Source organism: Chiloscyllium plagiosum, chromosome 28 (genome assembly GCF_004010195.1).
Source record: "Chiloscyllium plagiosum isolate BGI_BamShark_2017 chromosome 28, ASM401019v2, whole genome shotgun sequence".
NCBI classification, from domain to species: domain Eukaryota; kingdom Metazoa; phylum Chordata; class Chondrichthyes; order Orectolobiformes; family Hemiscylliidae; genus Chiloscyllium; species Chiloscyllium plagiosum.
The window spans coordinates 4,166,703-4,187,980 of record NC_057737.1 but is presented as its reverse complement, the minus strand read 5'-3'; the positions used below and the strand labels follow the sequence as shown (position 1 = coordinate 4,187,980).

The following is a 21,278-nucleotide window of genomic DNA, read 5'->3' as shown; positions in this document are numbered from 1 at the left end:
ATTGCACCATTGAACTTTGGCCCGCTCCTCCCTCATAGCTCCATAGTTCCCTTTATTCAACAGAAATATTGTCACTTCCGATTGTACCCTCTCCCTCTCAAATTGCAGATTGAAGCTTAATGTATTACGGTCACTACTTCCCAATGGCTCCTTCACTTCGAGGTCTCTGACCAATTCTGGTTCGTTACACAATACCAGATCCAGAATTGCTTTCTCCCTGGTCGGCTCCAGCACCAGCTGCTCTAAGAATCCATCTCTGAGGCACTCTACAAAGTCTCTTTCTTGAGGTCCAATACCATCCTGATTCTCCCAGTCTACCTGCATGTTAAAATCCCCCATAACAACTGTAGTAACATCTTTACGACAGGCCAATTTCAGCTCCTGATTCAACTTACATCCGACATCCAGACTACTATTTGGGGGCCTGTAGATGACTCCCAAGAGGGTCTTTTTACCCTTAGTATTTCGCAGCTCTATCCACACGGAGTCTACATCCCCTGATTCTAGGTCCCCCCGCGCAAGGGACTGAATATCCTCCCTTACCAACAAGGCCACCCCACCCCCTCTGCCCGTCAGTCTGTCCTTACGATAGCACGTGTAGCCTTGAATATTCATTTCCCAGGCCCTGTCCACTTGAAGCCACGATGGGCTAAATTGTTGCCTCTGAACCATTGCAATTTTGTTTTTCAAGTGCCAGAATTAGATACAGTACCTTGAATAGTTGTGGGGCTGGAGGCAATTACAAATTTGGGGCAGGTGAGGCCATGAAGGGGTTTGGAAACAAGGATGAGAAATTTTCAAATTGCTGATGGAGGCCAGTGAGCACATGAATTATGCAAAACATTGGACCTACAAAAGTCTTCAAGACCTCAGGATTCCCCCAGCACTGTACTCAATAACCAATTTGTGCACAGTAAGTTCCCATAAATACAAGATGATGATAATCAGTTCATCAATTTTTCTGATGTTTGAAGGACAAATATCGGTCAAAGCAACACAAAGAACTTGCTCACTCTTCTGTGAATACATCCATGGAATCTTTGACGTCTACCAAACATGATACACAGGGCCTCAATTTAACTCATCTGAAAGACAGCACCTCAGACAGTGTAGCACCCCTTCACTACTGCATCAATTGTTACCTTAAGTTATGAACTCGTGGTATTGTACAAGACCAATGAAACATACCTTCTACTGTACTGTGAACTGGTGTTCTAATATTGCGATTGGCTTCTCTTTTGTAGTCACACGGAATAAATGTTTTGTTAACTTTGATCAAGAAATAAAGTTATAGCTATGCCCTCCATGGGTCAAAGTATATAACTGAAGCATTATCACCTTTCTCTTATCTTCAATTACCTTTGCAATAAAAAATAATCAATAAGCTTTCCTGACTACTTACTAGCCTTTTGCAATGCAAGCACCAGGACACCCAGATCTCTCTGCATTTGAGGTCTCCAGCCTCTCACCATTTAAATCATATGCTTTTGTTTCTTCTTTCTGCCAAAATGAAAAATTGCACATTTTCCCAAATTATACTCCATTTTCCAGACTTTTGCACACTTGCTAAACCTATCTATATTCTTTTTGTAGGCATAGAAGCATTGAAATAGGGGGGAGAAGGCTATTTTATCTTTTGAAATCTGCTCTGCCGTTCAATATGATCATGGTTGTTTATTCAACTCAGTACCCTGAGTTGTTCCCACCTTCTCCCCATACCCTTAGCTTCTTTAGGTTTTAGAACTATATATAATTCTTTTTTGATGTATTGTACCAATGTATTGGTTTCAATCACTTTCTGTGGCAGAGAATTCCACAGTTTCAACACTCTCGGTGAAGAAATTTCTCCTCATCTCAGTCCTAAATGGCCGACCCAGTATCCTTAGACTGTGACCCTGATTCTGGACTCCTCAGTCATTGGGTACATTATTTCTATACTTACTGCCAATTCTGTTTGAATTTTATAGGTTTCTATGAGATCTCCTCATTCTTCTAAACTTCAGTGAATATAGTCCTAAATGATCCAGTTGTTCTTCATATATCAGTCTTGCCATTTCAGGGACCAGTTTGGTAGGCCCCTTATGTTTTCTTCACGTTCCTACCTATCTTAGTGCCATCAACAAATTTAGCTACCATATGTTCCGTCCCTTTATTTAAACCGTTTATATAAATTGTAAAGAGTTGAGGCCCCAGCACTGACCCCTGTGGCACACCACTCGTGACATCCTACTAGCTTGAAAAAGACCTGTTTATTCCAACTCTTTGCTTTCTGTTAACCAGCCAACTCAAGTTCTACATGATACACCTTATCATGCAAAAGCTATAATTGGTCACTGATGGTCTTTTTTCAAGTGTGAAATCCAAGTACTGATGGCCTTTCAATCCTCAATTTAGACCTATTCTTCAACTTTGCTTCCCCCTTTTCCTATCTCTAGGTTCCTTTGTTCTCTCGCCCTCTCAGATTTCCTTTTTCGCATCCTTAATTTTCTTTTTTACTCATCCTCAGTTTTTCACCTTACACTCCTCACTCTCCCTCCGCTCCAACTTCTCTCTTGGTTTTTCCAATACACAGCTCAATTTCCTATATACTCTTTGATTTTCTTGCCCCTTCAGTGTTCCTTCTTGAATCTTGCTTTCTCTTTGTCAACCCTTTTTTTCTCCTTGGTTTCCCCTCTTCATGTCCTAGATTCCCCTGCTTCCTTGTTCACGTGTGGCCTCTTGAAATCTGCAAAAGGTGCTTGACTAGAGTGAACCCTTCCTTTATAAAGTAAATGCAGCAATATGTTCAGTTGTTACATAGTCAGTTGGTAAGTGGATATATGTCACGTGATCAAGAATGACCTGGTCAGATGTCTCATTATTAAACCTCCAGGAATGTCTCTAGTAAGAATTAGTCACCCTGCTCAGGTGAGTAGAATGTTTCTGATGAGGTTTTCTTATTCCTGAAATTTTTTTATTCCTGAAAAAACACTACATCATAGTAGTGCTTCCCTCTAACCAAAAAAAGCGTGGGGTAGAGAGACGTGCTCCTGCAAAATTTGTTGGTAGTAGAGTAGTTCAGGGCCTGGACTGAGTGGGAGTGAATGGAGAGCAGCCTGGGAAGGTAAGAGATTCTGATTCAAAATGGTTTCGACTGAGGAGAAACTGAAAAGTGGTGTCACAGGAGGCTGTGATTTGATTGGCTAATAAGGAGTCTGCTAAATTTAAATCTGTGTTAAATTGAACCTTGTTAATTTATTGGTTACAGCTTGCATAAGCAGAGATACAAAAACAATTAAAAATTTAAAAAGCCAAATTCAAAATTCCTTAATTAAGATAAGGATAGAGGGAGAGGTGATGTGCTGTTTCCCCATGATGTGGGAGCTGGTAGATGCCACTGCGGTTCCCAGTGACCATGTCGGTAGTAAATGCTGGTTGCTGGAAGAACTCCAGCTCAGAGTCAATGAGCTGGAGTCTGAGCTTCAAACATTGTGACACATCAGGGAGGAGGAGATTTACCTGGATGTTGTTTCAGGAGACAGTCACACCCCTTAGACTAACTCAAATTCAGCCAGTGGTCAGGGACAGGAGGGTGTGGCTGTGAGTGAGGCAGGTAGAGGGATCCAGGAGTTGAGTTGCAGGAGCCTCAGCCCCTGTCCTTGTCCAACAGGTTCAAGAGTTTTTTTCCCTGTATGGACGGGAACGGGGACTGCAGGGAGGATGAGCTGACTGACTGCAGCACTGTGGTGCAGGGAGCCATTCAAGTGGGGGGAGTGAAGAGAAATTTTGTTGTAATTGGGGATGATATAGTTAGAGGCATAGACACTGTTCTCTGTAACCAGAATTGAGAGACCTGAAAGTTGTGTTGCCTACCTGGTGCTCACGTTTAGGATATCTCACCTGGACTACAGAGAAACTTGGAGTGGGAGGGTAAAGATCCAGTGGTTGTGGTCCATGTAGGTACCAACAACATAGATAAAACTAGGGCAGAGGTTCTGCTAAGGGAGTATGAACAGCTAGGAGCTAAATTAAATAACAGAACCAGAAAGGTAATAATCTCTGGATTATTTCTCTGACACAGGGTCAATAAGCTTAAGCAAGTAAATGCGTGGCTCAAAGATTGGTGTGGGAGAAATGGAATTGCATTCATGAGACATTGGTCCAGTACTGGGGAATACGGCACCTATTCCGATGGGATGCTCTTCATCGGAACCATATTGGGAGCAGAATCCTAGCGAATCACATAACTAGGGCTTTAAACTAAATAGGGGGCAGAGGGCTCAGTTATCGGGGAAATTAGAAAACCCAAAGTAAAGGAGGAGGTAAGAGTGCATAGCAATCAAACTTCAAGCTATTGAAAGGTTAGGTAGGTGGGCAGAGGGGGTGGTGCTGCCTTATTAGTTAGAAACAAAATTAAATCAATAGTAAGAAACTAAGTAGGGTCAGATGGTGCAGAATCTGTGTGGGTAGAATTGAGGAACTGTAAAGGTAAAAAAAACAGTTGGAGTTATGTACAGGCCTCCAAACAGTAGTTAGGAGCTGGGGCACCAGGATGCACCAGGAGAGAGAAAAGATTTGTAGGAAAGACAAAGTTACAGTGATCATGGAGTTTTCAATATGCAGGTGGACTTGGAAAATCAGGTTGGCAGTGGACTGCAAGAAAAGGAAATTGTGGAATGTCTATGAGATGGCTTTTTGGAGCAGCTTGTGGTGGAGCCCACGAGGGAACAGGCAATTCTGGATTTAGTGTTGTGCAATGAGGTAAACTTGATAAAGGAGCTTGAGGCGAAGGAACCCTTAGGAGGCAGTGATCAAAATATGATTGAATTTACTCTGTAGTTTGAGAGGAAGAAGATAGAATCAGAGGTATTGGTATTACAGCTGAATAAAGGCAACTGCAGATGCATGAGGGAGGAGCTGTAGGACTGACTGGGAGAGGTGCCTGGCAGGAAAGACAGTGGAACAGCAATGGCAGGAGTTTCTGGAGTTATTCAGGAGACATAACAGGGATTCATCCTGAGGAAAAAGAAGCATGGTTCAGGGAGGATGAGGCAACCACTGCTGGCTAGACAAGTCAGAGATAGCACAACAGAGAAAGCATATAATGTGGTGAAGGGCATTGGGAAATCAGAGGATTGGGACGCTACAAAGATCAACAGAGGACAACAAATAAGTTAGTCAGTAATATAAAGGAAGACTGCAAGAGTTTCTTTAGGTATATACAGGACAAAAGAGAGGCAAAAGTGGACATTCAGCCACTGGAAATTGGCAGTGGAGAGATAGTAGTGGGGAATAAGGAAATGGCTGAGGAACTGAATAATTACATTTTGTCAGTCTTCATGGTGGAAGACATGAGTAATACCCCAAAAGCTCAAGAGAGTGAAGGGGTAGAGCTGAGTATGATGGCCATCACCAAGGAGAAGGTGCTAGAAAAGTTGAATGACCTGAAGGTGGATAAATGACCTGGACCAGATGAACTACACCCCAGAGTTCTAAGGGGAATAGCTGAAGAGATAGTCGAGGCATTCGTGTGATCTTTCAGGAATCACTAGAATCAGAGAGGGTCCCAGAGGACTGGAAAATCACTAACATGACACCCTTGTTTAAAAAGGGAGTAAGGCAAAAGACAGAAAATTATAGATTGATTAGTCTAACCTCAGTCATGGTAAGATCCTGGAATCCATTGCGAAGGATGAGATTTCTGAATACGTGGAAGTGTATGGTAAAATAGGGCAAAGTCAGCATGGTTTCATCAAGGGGAGATCATGCCTGACAAATCTGCTAGAATTCTTTGAGGAAGTAACAAGCAGGTTAGATGAAATGAGAGCCAATGGACGTTACCTGCTTGGACTTCAAGAAGGCCTTTGACAAGGTGCCGCAGAGGAGGCTGCTGAGTAAGATAAGGGCCCATGGTCTCAGGGGCAAGGTGCTAACATGGGTAGAAGGTGCTAACATGGCTGTCTGGCAGAAAGCAGAGTGGGGATAAAAGGGTCCTTCTCAGGATGGCAGCTGGTGACAAGTGGTGTTCCACAAGGCTCAGTTTCCGGATCACAACTTTTCACTTTATACATTAACGATCTAGATGAAGGAATTGAGAGTATTCTGGCTAAGTTTGCAGATGATACAAAGATAGATAGAGGAATAGATAGCATTGAGGAGGCGGGGAGGCTGCAGAAAGATTTGGACAGGTTAGGAGAGTGGGCAAAGAAGTGGCAGATAGAGTACAACATGGGAAAGTATAAGGTCACGCACTTTGGTCGGAAGGTTGGAGGCATGGACTATTTTCTGAATGGGGATAAAATTCACAAGTCTGAAGTGCAAAAAGACTTGGGAGTTGTGGTCCAGGATTCTGTCAAGGTAAACTTGCAGGTTGAGTCAGTAGTTACGAAGGCAAAGGCAATGATGGCATTTATTTTGAGAGGACTTGAATATAAAAGCAGGGGTGTACTTCCGAGTCTCTAAGGCTCTGGTCAGACTGTATTTGGAGTATTGTGCACAGTTTTGGGCCCCATATTTCAGGAAGGATGTATTGGCCTTGGAGTGTGTTCAGTGGAGGCTCATGAGAATGGTTCCAGGAATGAAAAGCTTAACAGATCAGGAACATCTGAGGACTCTGGGTTTATACTCATTGGAGTTTAGACAGATGAGGGGGATCTAATTGAAATATACAGATTACTGAATGGCCTGGACAGAGTAGATGTTGGGAAGATGTTTCCATTGGTAGGAGAGACTAGGACCCGAGGGCATAGCCTTAGATTAAAGGGAAGACCTTTTAGAATGGCGATACGGAGAAACTTCTTCAGCGAGAGAGTGGTGAATCTATGTAATTCATTGCCACAGAAGGCTGAGGAGGCTAGGTCATACTTAAGCCTGAGATAGATAGCTTCTTGAGAATCAAGGGGATCAAAGGTTACAGGGAGAAAGTGGGAGAATGGGATTGAGAAACTTATCAATCATGATTGAATGGCGGAGCAGACCTGATGGGGTGAATGGCCTAATTTCTGCTCCTATGTCTTGTGGTCTTATGGTCTAATATAGTGTGATGACGGGCTCCGTTGGAAAGTGCCTGTTGATTTCAGCCCAGGAAAGCATAGAATTCACCAGTGATGCTTTCCATGATTGAATATCACTGTTGAGGATCCCAGAATCTGAATGGCCATTCAGATGAGCTACTTGAAGATCTGTGCATTTATGTAAAGAATCAATGCTTCTACATTGCACATCAGATGATAGCATTCCAGTACACAATGTTGTAAAATATTTAATAGCTCCAATAAGTACCACATTATATTTCCATAAAGTTCATTCAAATTCCAGTTCAGGCTCTTATTTTGACAGAGAGCTTCTGTCCTGGGAACTGCCTCTAGCCCAGTGCTACATGGTTTGTTCTCAGGATTAATCAAATTATCACCACTACTACTTGGAATGGTGTGGGTTGTAACCCACGGCAACTATGCCTGTGCATTTGTAGGGCTGACAATGGAGAAACCATGTGGAGTGAAACGGCAACATTGTATCTCTTTCAGTGAGCCCCAGTGGAAGAAAGTTGCCATTCCAAAGGAGCTGGAACAAGGGATCAGTCAGCAACCACTCAGTGCACTGTTGTCCCATACTTCAGCCACCAGCCACATTGAGCTTGATTGGGAAGCCAGCTGTGCGAACAGCATTTCTAATTAATAAGTTAAAGAATGAGTAATAGACATGATCACTCTTCATCCCATCTCAACTCATAAGTGTACGTATGTGCTTTAACTTTTAATGCATTTGTTGGTGAAATTATGGTATGAAAAGCAGAGCCTGAGTATGTTATTTTGATTGTTTTGGCTGTTGATGGTGTTAGATGTTTCTAGGTAGAACATTTACTAAAATACCAAAATATAACCACAAGCAGGACTAGAGATATTAATTAAAATTTAATCAGTAAAATAATTAATTAGACATTATAAGGATGGCAGACAAGATGATTTGTGGTGGTTCCAAAACTTGGGAGCTTATCGTCATCTGTGTGATCCAAGGCAATGCCTTTGCAGTATTTGCGGCTGGAGGACTTTGGCTGCAGATTCTGTGACATGTAAAGGAGAATGAATGTGACCTGGACACTTCAGAAGATAGTTTTAGAATAGCTTGTCTAATTTGTCCTTGCCACAGACAGCAGGGTGACTGCATGTGTGAATGCAGTGGAGACCAGGAAGGAAGAAGTGGAAGAGCTTCAACTCTTGTCTAACAATTTGAGACTCTTGCAAGATGAAAGCGGGGGCTGCAGGATAGATTGGTGAAATGACCACAGGGATGTGGTACAGAAAAACATTCAAATTGACAAAGTTAACAGGAATGTAATAATAATGGTAGGCGTAGTACAGTCAACTGTTAGACATAGTTCTCTGCATTTATAAGCGTGAGTCCAGACAGCTGTATCATCTACTGGGTTCAGTATGAGTCTGAGCAGCTAAACTAAAAAGCAAAAAGTCAAAGGTAACAACCTTTGGATTATCGCCTGAGCTATGAGAAATTAGAATAGGATAAATAAGACTATGGAAGTTAGATGCCTAACTTAAGGATCGGTGTGGTAGGAACGGGTTTTAATGCATGAGGTACAGGTACCAGTATTGAGGAAAATAGAGCTGTACTATTGAGATGGTCTTGACTTGGACCATGTAGACACCAATGTGCTATGGCAGTAGAGTGCTTATGTTGGCTTACATTGCGACAGGATTTGAATACAAGTGTAAAGAAATCTTGCTTCAGTTGTATTTGGTCTTGGGTGAACCTGCACCTGGTGTGTTGTGTATAGTTTGGATCGCTTTATTTGGAGGGACTACAATGAAAGGTCACCAGACTGATCCCTGGGATGGCATGATTGTCCAATGAGGACAGATTAAGGAGACAAAGCTCATATTATCAAGATTTTAAAAGAATGAAAAGTAATCTCATTAAAGCATACAAAATTCATACAAGGTTTGACAAATCAGATGTATGAAGAATATTTCTTCAGGCTGGGGAAATTTAGATCCAAGAGACACAATCTCAGAAGAAGAGAAAAGACATTTAGGACTGAGATGAGGAGGAACTTATTTACTCAGAAAATCTTTGCTAGGAGGGGCCAGTTATTGAGCTTATTTAAGATATTCAAGATTTCTAGACTTTAAAGATATTAAGGAATATGGGAGTGTATGGACAAATGGTGTTGAGGTAGAAGATCAGTCATGTTCTAGTTGAACAATGGAGCAAGCTTGAGGGGCCAAATGGCCTACTTTTATTTTCTATGTTCCTGTGCTGCTATTGTTTTCTATGTTGTTGTTATAATTATCCATTATACAAACCCATTTATTTCAAATAATGAAGTTCAGATACAAACATGATATACTAACTTCCTCCGTGTTTCATTTGTTAAACTACTGTTAACTGAAAGGGACACTGTAGAACATAGCATATCGAGTAAGGCAGTCAATATTAAAGCTTGACTTTAAAATTCTCAACTTTGTGTTCACAACTCTCTGCAGCCTTAAAATCATCCCTTCCACACTCAAATCCAAGAGATCAGAATTGAAGAGATTTCAGAATGTTGTAGTCTGGAGAAAGATGCAGAGATATAAATACATCTTATATATCTAGCACGTATATGCATATGAGAGGCTAAGACTATGGAAGGATGTACAATTTTAAAATCAAATCTTAATATCACACACAATGTGTTACTTTCCTCTTGTTGGATTGATGGATGGTTTGACTAACAACTCACAAAGGGATCTAGGCCAAGGTATAAAGTAATGGTAACTGATGGTGACATTTGCAGTGCTTCACCTGATAGCACCACATTTGGGGGCAAAGGTTAGTGTGCTCAATTGGTGGCCATATGATGAATTCATCCATCATTGCATGGGTCAGAAATCAGGTTTGATGACCTCAACTTAGAGCTATTTTGCATGCAATTCTGTTTTGGTATCATGATGTGGTAAACCTCATAACATAAAATGCCCCCTAACAATGCTCCCCCCAGTATGACATACCCCTGAAAATCTTACCCTCAATGTGGGACTCCACAAAGGGTTAAAAACATGTTCAGCACAAAGCTCAGCTTGGGGAAAGGGGGGATGCAATTGCTCACTGTAGTCCGTAATGAATTTTATGTAACATTAAAGACATATAAATGGTAGGCCCAGTGCAGACAACAAGTGGCCAGGCATCAGGGGCTAATCTAATGATGTAAAAATAGAGACAGTACCAATTATATGGCAGCCCGTACCACACTGCTGCAGGGACTCCCAATGAATAGCTACAAATCAAATTACAGGCTAATAGACGCACTACAAGAGGGGGCAGTCAATGCTAACTGCATTACAGCCTTGTGACCTTTCTGCTCTGAGCTGCACGGTCCAGACTGAGACTTGTATCCCTCTGAAATATGAAAGAGCCTGTTGTTAAGAAAAAGCAGTGGAACAAGGCATCGTCCCTAAATGAGTTAAACACTGCTGTCAAAGTGCTTGTTTCCCATTATTTATGTGTTGCTGTCTCAATTTCCAGCTCACCCTTTCCATCTGAAATGCTCAAACACAGGCGCCAGTAAACTGCATCCGCTTTCTGTTACCTTGTTCACCTCCAGTCTTACAGCTCTTCAAGATATTTGTATTCCCACAATTCTGGCCTCTCGCATATCCAAGATTTTAATCACTCTACTATTGTTGGTTGTGCCTTCAGCTGGTGCCAAGCCCCTAAGCTCTAACATTTACATTTTTAATCTCTCAACCTCTTTTTTTAAAATGCTTCTTAAAATCTATCTCTGAGGAAGCTTGTGGTCACATGTCCCAATCTTTTGTTTTGACTCAATGTTAAATTTTGCATAATGCTCCAGCGGTGCATTTTTCCCTACATTAACAATGCTATATAAATACAAGTTGTTGTTACTTTGGCAGATTCGAAAGACTATCTGCAACATGCTTATATATCCTCTCGACATGAATGTAAGAGGTATTTGATTGGTAAGTCCAGAGATGACAGGAAAATTGGTAGTGTGGAAAATTGTGATGAGGAAAGCCTTAGACTACAGGATGATTTGGATGTGTTGGTAAAATGAGATGAACAGTGGCAAATGGAATTTAGAACATACAACATAGAACATAGAACAATACAGCACAGAACAGGCCCTTCAGCCCACGATGTTGTGCCGAACATTTGTCCTAGCTTAAGCACCCATCCATGTACCTATCCAATTGCCGCTTAAAGGTCGCCAATGATTCTGACTGCCACTCCCACAGGCAGCGCATTCCATGCCCCCACCACTCTCTGGGTAAAGAACCCACCCCTGACATCTCCCCTATACCTTCCACCCTTCACCGTAAATTTATGTCCCCTTGTAACACTCGGTTGTACAGTACTCCAAATGTGGCCTAACCAAGGTCCTGTACAGCTGCAACATCACTTCACGACTCTTGAATTCAATCCCTCTGCTAATGAACGCTAATACACCATAGGCCTTCTTACAAGATCTTTCCACCTGAGTGGCAATTTAATCCCAAAAAGTGTGTGGTAACCCACTTTGGAAGGACTAAATAGGCAAGAAGCTACACATTGAATGGTAGAACCTTATGAAGCACAGAGGGTCAGAGGTACCTTGGTGTGCTTGCCGATAGGGGTGGCATGGTGGTTAGTACTGCTGCCTCACAGCACCGGAAACCTGGGTTTGACTCCACCCTTGGGTGACTGTCTTTGTGGAGCTTGCATGGGTGCTCCAGTTTCCTCTCACAGTTCAAAGATGTACAGGTTAAGTGGATTGGCTGTGCTAAATTGCCCATAGTGTCCAGGGATGTGCAGGCTAGGTGGGTTAGCCTGGGAAATATGGGGTTACAGGGATGGGATGGGTCTGGGTGGGATACTCTTCAGGTTGGTATGGACTTGATGGGCGAAATGGCCTGTTGCCACACTATTGGGTTTCTTTGATTCTTTGATCCTTGAAGTCATCAAGGCAAGTAGATAAAGTGATTAAGAAGACATATGGGACTCTTACCATTATTGTCCAGCCACTGAATGCAACAGCAAAGAGGTTATGATGGAGCTGTATATAATGTTAGTTAAACTTCAGCTGGAATACTGTGCAGTTCTGGTCACCACATTGTAGGAAGCTTGTGAGTGCACTAGAGATGGTGCAGAAGAGATTCACCAGATTGTTATCTGGGTTGCAGCAATTCAGCTTTGATGAAAGACGAGAGGCTGGGGTTGTTTTTCTCAGATCAGACAAGGTTGAGGGGGATCTGAGGTGTGCAAGGTTCTGAGGGGCAAAGATGGGGTAGATAGGTAGAAACATTTCCCATGTTAGAGGGGTCAATGACCAGGGAACGCAGTTTTAAGAAAGAAACTGGAGGTTTACAGGGGACTTAATAAAGACATTTTTCACCCACAGCGTGAGTGAGTATCTGGAACAAAAAGGGTGGTAGAGTTGGGAACCCTCCAGACAATTAAGAATTATTTATATGAACACTTACAATACTCTACTGTACAAGGCAACAAGCCAAGTGCTGGAAATGAGATTAGAGTAAATAGATGTTTGATGACTGAGTTGGACATGATGAACCGAAGGCCCTTTTCCTGTGCTGTTAAAACTGTGACTTTTGTTTTCCATAACACCTACAGTTTCAATTCTTGTCTGCTCCTGACAGATAGCACATGAGCTCTGTAGCACAGTACTTGCATGCAGGTAACTAATGAGGACAGCTCTGGGTTTTGCTTGGACCCTCATTCCATGGTGAACCAGCTTGGTACATTAATTGGGCTTACACGAAATCACAGAGGCTATTTGGTCCATCCTGCCTGTACCAGCTCTTAAACAAACATCATTATCTTGTGCCAATCTCCTGCTTTCTCCCCATACTCTTGCACAATAGCTCTAACCAAATAATCATCCAATGCCCTTCGGTGCCTCAACTGAAACTCACCACATTGCTCCTCTATATATACCCTTAACACATTGTGAAAATAATTTTTCTTCTGTCACCCTTGTACATCACTTTAAATCTAATTTCTTGTTCCCTTTACAAGTGGGAACAGTTTCTCTTTATTTGCTCTGCAGCCGCCCAATATTTTGAAAATCTCTATCGAATCTCCTCTCAATCTCCTTCCCTCCAAGGACAACAGTCCCAACATCTCCAATCTACTCTTATAACTGAAGTTTCAGATTCCTGGAACCATTTGTGCAAATCACTTCTGTGCCCTCTCCAACGCTTGCATAACTTTCCAATAATGTGGTGCCACAAATGTGTTCAATACTCCAGCTGAGGTCCAACAAGTACCTTGTACAAGTTCAACACAATCTCCTTGCTCTTCTGATAAAGCTGAGAACACTGTATACTTTATTTACTGCTCTCTCCACCTGTCCTGCCACCTTCAATGATCTGAGTACATGATCAGGTCCATCTGCTCCTGCACCCCCTTTAAAAATGTACCCCTATTTTCTTCAATGTTCTTCCAACCAATGTGCATCACCTCTCACTTCTCTGCATCTTTTTTAGATTAGATTCCCTACAGTGTGGAAACAGCCCTTCTGCCCAATCTTTGAACCTCCTTTCCATCTATTAACCAACTTGTCGATTTGGAGTTCACATTTACAGGCCTCCACATTACTTATAAGTTTTGTGTCATAGAATCACAGAGTCATACAGCATGGAAACAGACTCTTCGGTCAAACTCATCTACGTCTACCAGACATCCCAATCTGACCTAGTCCCATTTGCCAGCATTTAGTCCATATCTCTCTGAAACCTTTTAAAGGCATCAGATGGTTCAATGGTTAGCACTGCTGCCTCACAGCACCAGGGACCCAAGTTCGATTCCAGCCTCAGGTGACTGTCTGTGTGGAGTTTGCACATTCTCCCTGTGTCTGTGTGGATTTCCTCCAGGTGTTCCGGTTTCCTCCCACAGTCTAAAGATGTGCAGATTAGCTGAATTGGCTGTGCTAAATTGCCCATAGTGTTCAGGGGTGTGTAAGATAGGTGCATTAGTCAGGGGTAAATATAGGATAGGGGAATGGGTCTGGGTGGGTAACTCTTTGGAGGGTCAGTGTGGACTTGTTGGTCCGAAGGGTCTTTTTCCACACTGTATGGATTCTAATTCTAAATGTTGGAAATGCACCTGCTTCCACCACTTCCTCGTTCCATTTATGCACCACCCTCTGCATGAAAAAGTTTCCCCTCAGGTCCTTTTTAAATCTTTCCCCTCTCACCTTAAAACTATATCCCCTAGTTTTGGACATTCCCACCCTGGGGAAAAGACCTTGGCTATTCATCCTATCCATGCCCCTCATGATTTCATAAATCCATATAAGGTCACTCTTCAGCCTCTGACACTCCAGGGAAAAAAAGCCCCAGCCTATTAGCCTCTCCCTATAACTCAAACCCTCCAGTCCTGGCAACATCCCTCTAAATCCTTTCTGCATCCTCTCAAACTTAACAACATCTTCGCTATAGCAGGGAGACCAAAATTGTACACAGTATTCTAAAAGTGGCTGCATCAATGTCCTGTACAGCCACAACATGACGTTCCAGCTCTTATACTCAATATTATAACCAATGAAGGCAAGTGTGCCAAACACTTTCTTTACCATCCTATCTACCAGCAACTCCACTTTCAAACAACTGTGCACCTGCACCCCTAGGTCCTTTTGTTCAGCAACACTTCTTAGCCATACCATTAATTGTATAAGTCCTGGCTTAGTTTGCCTTAGCAAGCTCTCACATAGCAACACCTCACATTTATCTAAATTAAATTCCATCTGCCATGCTTCAATCCATGGCCCATCTCATCAAGGTCCAGTTGTTCTCTGAGATAATCTTCTTCACTGTCCATTACACCCTCTATTTTGGTGTCATCGGCAAACTTACCCTAACTATACCTCAGATATATACATCTAAATTATTTATATAAATGATGAAAAGCAGTGGATCGAGCACTGATCCTTGTGGCACACCACTGGTCACTGGCCTCCAGTCCGAAAAGCAACCCTGCACCACCACCCAATTGGCTAGCGCCCTCTGGATCCCATGTGATCTAACCAAGATCCAGATTATTAATGTATGCCAGGAAAAGCAAGTTTTAATACTGACCCCTGGAGAACTTAACCATAAACCTTCCCTCAGTCTGGAAAGTATTCACTGACTATTATTATCTGTTTATCGCTCAGCCAATTTAGTATTTGAGTTGCTACCGTCCCTTTTATACCATGATCTATAACTTTCTTTAAAAGTTTATTGTGTGACACTGTATCAAATACCTCTTGTAAATCCATGTAACACATCAACAGTGTTACTCTCATCAAGCCTTTGTGTCACCTCTCCAAAAAACTCCATCAGGTTTAGTTAAATCAGGTTTAGAAATTCATGCTGACCAGTCTATAAGTTAGCTTGCTCAGCTTGAAGGTTGGTTTTCTGACATTTCGTCACCATACTAGGTAACATAATCAGTGAGAGTCTCTGGTGAAGCGCTGGTGATCTGTCCCACCTCTCTATTTATAGGTCTTGTCTTCTTAAAGTGGGTGATGTCATTTCCGGTTCTCTTTTTCATTGGACAAACTAGCAGGAAACTTGCCACCAGGATACGTGAACATCAACTGGCCACCAAAAGACACGACCCACTATCACTAGTTTCCATACATACAGACAAAGAAGGACACCACTTTGACTGGGACAACACACGCACATCATGGGGGAGGCGAAACAAAGACACACACGAAAATTCTTAGAGGCATGCCGGAACTCCACCAATAAACACATCAACTTAGATCTCATCTACCTTCCCTTGAAAAAAAGAACCAGAAATGACATCACCCACCTTAAGAAACCAAGAGCTATAAATAGAGAGGCAGGACATATCACCAGCGCTTCACCAGAGACTCTCACTGATGATGTTACCTAGTATGGTGACGAAATGTCTGAAAACAAACCTTTCAGCTCAGCAATCTAACTTACAGACTTATCATCAATCTGAGCTACAAACCTTCTCAAAAATCACTAATTCATGCTGACCCTTTCTGATCAACCCACTGTTTTCCATGTGACTATTCCCATCACCAAAATTAAACTGACTGATCCGTAATTCCTGGGAATAATCTTACAATCTTTCTTGAACAAGATCATAATGTTTACAATTCTTCAGTCTTGTGCCATTTCCCCTGAGTCTGGGGAAGAATGAAAGATTGTGACCAGTGCCGACTATATACATGTAAACTAATCCTGGAGCATGGTATAATGAGTTGCCCAGTAATAGCTGACTGTGATCATTGGCTTCGCAAGAAGAGGAAAGGCGCCTGGTATTGACAGGTAGCCAGCTGCAACAGTGGGATATGAGCCTGCTTCCTGCTCTCCTCTGCATGGAACACTCAGTGCTGTCAACTGAATGCAATTATCCTTAAGTCTCCAGCACTTGGAGATTAATTTTCAAGATGTGACAAACATCTGGGAGAAAAATCATCAGGTATTTTCTTTTTGATACTCTTTCTTTTAAGCAATACAAATACTGAGAATGGGAAGAAGGTACTTTGTGAGTCAAGAATTGTCCAATTGTGTAACTCAAAGAGGAAGGGTCACCAGACTTGAAACGTTAACTCTGATTTCTCTTCACAGATGCTGCCAGACTTGCTGAGCTTTTCCAGCAACATTTGTTTTTATTTCTGATTGACAGCATCTGCAGTTCTTTAGGTTTTTAGTAAACAAATGCTTGTTTGGCACTTGGCAGAAAGGTAGTGACCCATGAGGATTGATGCTTTGGGTGATGAATGATGGGGGTGTGGAGCTGGGATGCTTGGAGATGATTGGTTTTTGATGAAATTTTCAGAGTTGACAACCTTACGTGCAATCTCAATATAAAGCTCACAGTCAAGCATTCAAAACTAGTTACTTCCTCTAAATTGCATTTAGTGGTAAGAAATCAAAATCAAAAAAAACTGTTTCGACTGGCTGACTTAACAGCTGCATTGAGCAAGGCTACAGAATTACAAGAGGTCAGAGGTAAACCTGATAAAGAATTATGTAATGAGTACAGGGCAGTACATGGCCATAATCCCCTTCAGTAATAGATAAGACTCTTAGTCATCTGTAGAATGTTGATTTATTTCACAAATTAGGTGGTGGGACATTGTTTATGGGGGAGGGGATACTGTACAGGATCCTCAGATCAGAAAATCACATAAGATACAGCAAGACTGCCCTGGCCTAGCTGCCAGCATTTCTTCAATTCTTACACTAAAGATGGTTTAATGGATGTCAGACTGGAAGCCTGTCACCACATTCTTGAGTACTTTTCATGATGGCATTATTTATCAGCAATCTACTGGCAGAAGAACATTCTCCATGGGAGCTGTAAACAGCTTTTGAGTCAGTGCAGTCTTTGTCAATACACATTTTCATCCCCATTCACTCCCACCCCTGCATCTCAATATATAATTGCTACCAAAATTGCAGACCAAATAGTACCAAATTCAGTAACCCAATCACATTATTAAGATGAATTCCACTGAAGTAATGAGACTTCTGAATCAAGATTGCCAGTTAGCTGCAATTTGTTGTCAGATTTGCCAACTTCGAAACCAGGCAGACATGTGGGATCAGTACCAGGAAGAAGGTGGGGACAAGGCTCTGGAAACTGACTTGCATTGAAGAATTTTCTAAATTGTTTACTCAAAAAGTGATGATCTAATCCAGAACCAGACAACTGGCAATCCCACTGAGCTACATTGCCTGAAATATCTCAATTGAGTAATTACCTCACCTTCTATTGATTCTATACACAAGGGGCACAACATTTGTTTGAGAGTGCTTCTCAAGATTTTCAGGGGCTACCTTTTGGTTTTCAGGAACTATTTTCTCATTCTCACTATCTTGTCTATTAGGTGACATCGTTAGATTAATTTCTATATTCGTGCTGATATACAGAGTATTTGGACTCACACAGAAGCAGAATTTGAAGAATTCATCAATATCCTCAATAACTATTAAGCCCATTTAACTTACACTAGGAAAGCATTAATTTTATAAATATCATTGAATTAAAAACTGGCACAAGATAATCGGCACAAGTTAACAAAAGTTTATTTTCAAAATAACTGACATACTTCTACCATTAAAAAAAGCCTTCACCTTAAACACACAGACTGGTGAGGTCACATCTAAAGTATTTCCCTTGAATGTGCGCAAAGATGCAATTAACCTAACTGGGCAGTTATGACCCCTATTATTGCACCTCAGATTTAAACTTAACAATTGACACAGTGTTCACTATATTTGCATCCATTACATTTTTACTCACATTGTAGCTTCTGAATATATGCAGCCTTCAGCTACAGGTACCATACTTATTAACAGGTAATTCATCGTCTCAGTGCTTTCAAGATTTCATAGCTTTTAGTGAGTCAGGTGTTCCTTTGTTGTCAGGTGTGAAATTGTTCTCTCTCCTTTGCAACCTCCTTCTCCCTTCCCAGCCTTTGCAGCTTCTCCCTCTTGTTCTTATTCCCTTGTGGCCTTCCATTCTCTTGGAACTGCTTTACAGCTTTCCCCCAACCCCATTGCAGTCCCCCTATCTCTGTCACAACCGCTCGAGGTCTCCCCTGACTCTTGCCAGTATTTCCATCTCCCTAAGATCTCTGCAGCTTCCTCATCTCCGCCAGCCCCCTTGCCACCTCCGTGTCTTCCCCATCCCTTGTGGATTTCCTGTCTCCTTCTCAGTCCCCTTGCAGACTCCTTCCTCCCATATTCTCTGGACCTGGCAGACAGATGACTGTCTCAGCAAATAGGTAGTTTACCAATCCCATTTCTGGTATTTGAAAATAGGTTGCCCCTCTTGGCCTCAGCAAAATGGCAAATGGCACCCACTCTTGGTTTTTGACCCCCACCACTCCCAGACCTCAGCCCCCTTAGTTCCCAGGCCTAAGCCCTCTACTCCCCCTTATAGCTCCCTCACCACTGGAACTTACCTACTTTGCTTACTACTCTTCCAATCATAGTGTGGTTCTCTCCGTAACGTGTTGCTTACAGGGACACTTGTGGACCTATCAGCAGCAAGCACAGGAGAGAACCAGCCTGTGAGTGAAGAAATATTTCCAGACCTTCTTCTCTCATTCTAATAATGATGGCGATTTTTCTCTGATTGGTTGCCCCAGTGTGTGAATTTTTATGGGCATTTTGGGGACAATGGGAACAGATTTGCCCATCACCCTCTGAGTGCAGTTCTCAGGTACTAATCATTTTAATTTGTGATAGAGGTTGTGAACATGGAGAGGAGAAGAATATGTTGCAACATTGAGAGTCAGGCACATAGTCAATAATGCTTGCATTGCCTTTATTCAAGTTACACCAGCTCAGCGTGCTCGTTTTATTATTTGAGAGTGTTAAAAGTTTCATTCCTCACCTGTTATGATGGACCGTACATGAACAAACGAGATGGGCCAGTTTAGGATCTACAACATTCATATAAATGAAGCTTTTGGCAGCAGAAATGCTGGCAGTCCATGAATTCATATCAAACATTTGGGTGTAATTTTAATTTAATCCACCAGACTTCAAATAAAACTCAAAATGCAGATTATTTTGCACTTGGACAGCACAACAGTTCCTTGCAAACATAAAGACATCAGACTTGCTGCACAGTATTGATTAAGCCTCAGGTAATGATTAAGCCCACAATATCCAAAAACTAATAAAGACAATGGGAATTATTTGTTCATTTAAAATTCTAATCGGCCTATTCACATTGTTGCTTAAACCCATCATGGGTGATAGAATTGTGCTGTTCTTATGAAGTGATGAAAATAGTTGTTGCCTTGGGCAAAAAGATTCCTAGATTATAAGGCCTATAAAATCTGCAAAGTCCTAACAGGATTAGACAGAATAAATCCAGGGAGTCCAGAACTAGGGATTATAGTTTAAAGATGTTGGTGAGGCCACTTAAGACTGAGATAAGGAAGTATTCCATCAACCAGAGAGTGGTGAGTCTGTAGAATTCTCTGCTAGAGAAAGCAGTGGAGGCAAAACATTGAACATGGGGAGAAAGTGGGAACAGGGTAATGAGTTGGATGATCAGCCATGGCCGAGTCAAAAAGTGTGGCGCTGGAAAAGCACAGCAGATCAGGCAGCATCTGAAGAGCAGAAGAGTCGACGTTTCGGGCATTAGCCCTTCAACAGGAATACTTACTCTGACTCTCCAGCATCTGCAGTCCTCACTTTCTTTCATACTGAATGGCAGAACAGTTAAGAAGAGTCAAATGGCCTACTCTTGCTCCTTTTTCTATGTCATTATCACAAACGCATCACAATGTCTGCTGCGAGGGCTATGCACCATGTAATTTCTTCCTTACCTGTTCCTGAACCTACAATGTCCCTGCTCGGTGATTCAGACATGGCATCTGCCAGACGTTCACGGAGACCTTCATCTGTATTATCGATAGAAGACATATGACGCAGTCCAAAACTCTCTGGCCAACTGCCACACACTTCCAATAGTGTCACACTACGGTCAAATGTTCCTGAAAGAGAAAATATATGGGAGTGTCATTTATTTTCCTACCTCAACACAAATTCTAGCTCCAGTAGAGTGGGCAGGCAAGTGTAAAATCTTGTTAAGTCTTAGCAAGACTGATGATTCTGCCACTTGTTTTTATAAATGTTGCTCATTTAGGGATACAGTATATGAGCAACTAGAAATATCATATGTATAAGCTTGGGAGAAAAAGGTGTCTTTGGATCTATTGATTAGACTAGATTCCCTAAAGTGTGGAAACAGGCCCTTCTGCCCAACAAGTCCACACCGACCCTCCGAAGAGCAACCCTCCAAGACACATTCCACTACATTCACCCATGACTAATGTACCTAACACTACGGGCGACTTAGCACAGCTAATTCACCTAACCTGCACATCTTTGGACTGTGGGAGGAAACCCACGCAGACACAGGGAGAATGTACAAACTCTACACAGACAGTTGCCTGAGGCGGTTACCAAAGCACTCCACTATTGGGATTTTTCTCACCTTATGGCTGGGTCTGCTACAGATTAATTGACATGGACTGATCAACAACTCCATTATCACTATATCAAACAACTACCAGGGTGATAGGAGATGAATTAAATGGTTCCTGGTCTGTTCTGGTTTCTCTTCCGTGCCTCATATTTGATTTGTTCCCAATTAGGTGTGTGTTTATGTTATTAGCAATTGCCCACTAGGAAATAACTTGGGACTGATCTGGAATATTTTAATTATGGCCGTATACATTTGAGGAAAGGGGAGCTTTGTTCTTCCAGTCTAGTCAGAGTTTAGTCCTAAATTGT

The 21,278-nt window shown here is 42.0% G+C and overlaps 1 protein-coding gene across 2 annotated transcripts in view; it reads right to left on the bottom strand.

The window, feature by feature from the left end:
* The window catches only part of bcas3 (BCAS3 microtubule associated cell migration factor), a 1,214,579-nt gene that overhangs the window by 45,499 nt on the left and 1,147,802 nt on the right, over window positions 1-21,278 (bottom strand). For both annotated transcript variants that reach the window (XM_043718095.1, XM_043718097.1), the window contains one exon: window positions 20,309-20,476. In XM_043718095.1, the coding sequence (XP_043574030.1) occupies window positions 20,309-20,476 (168 nt within the window). The remainder of the gene's footprint in view (window positions 1-20,308; window positions 20,477-21,278) is intronic.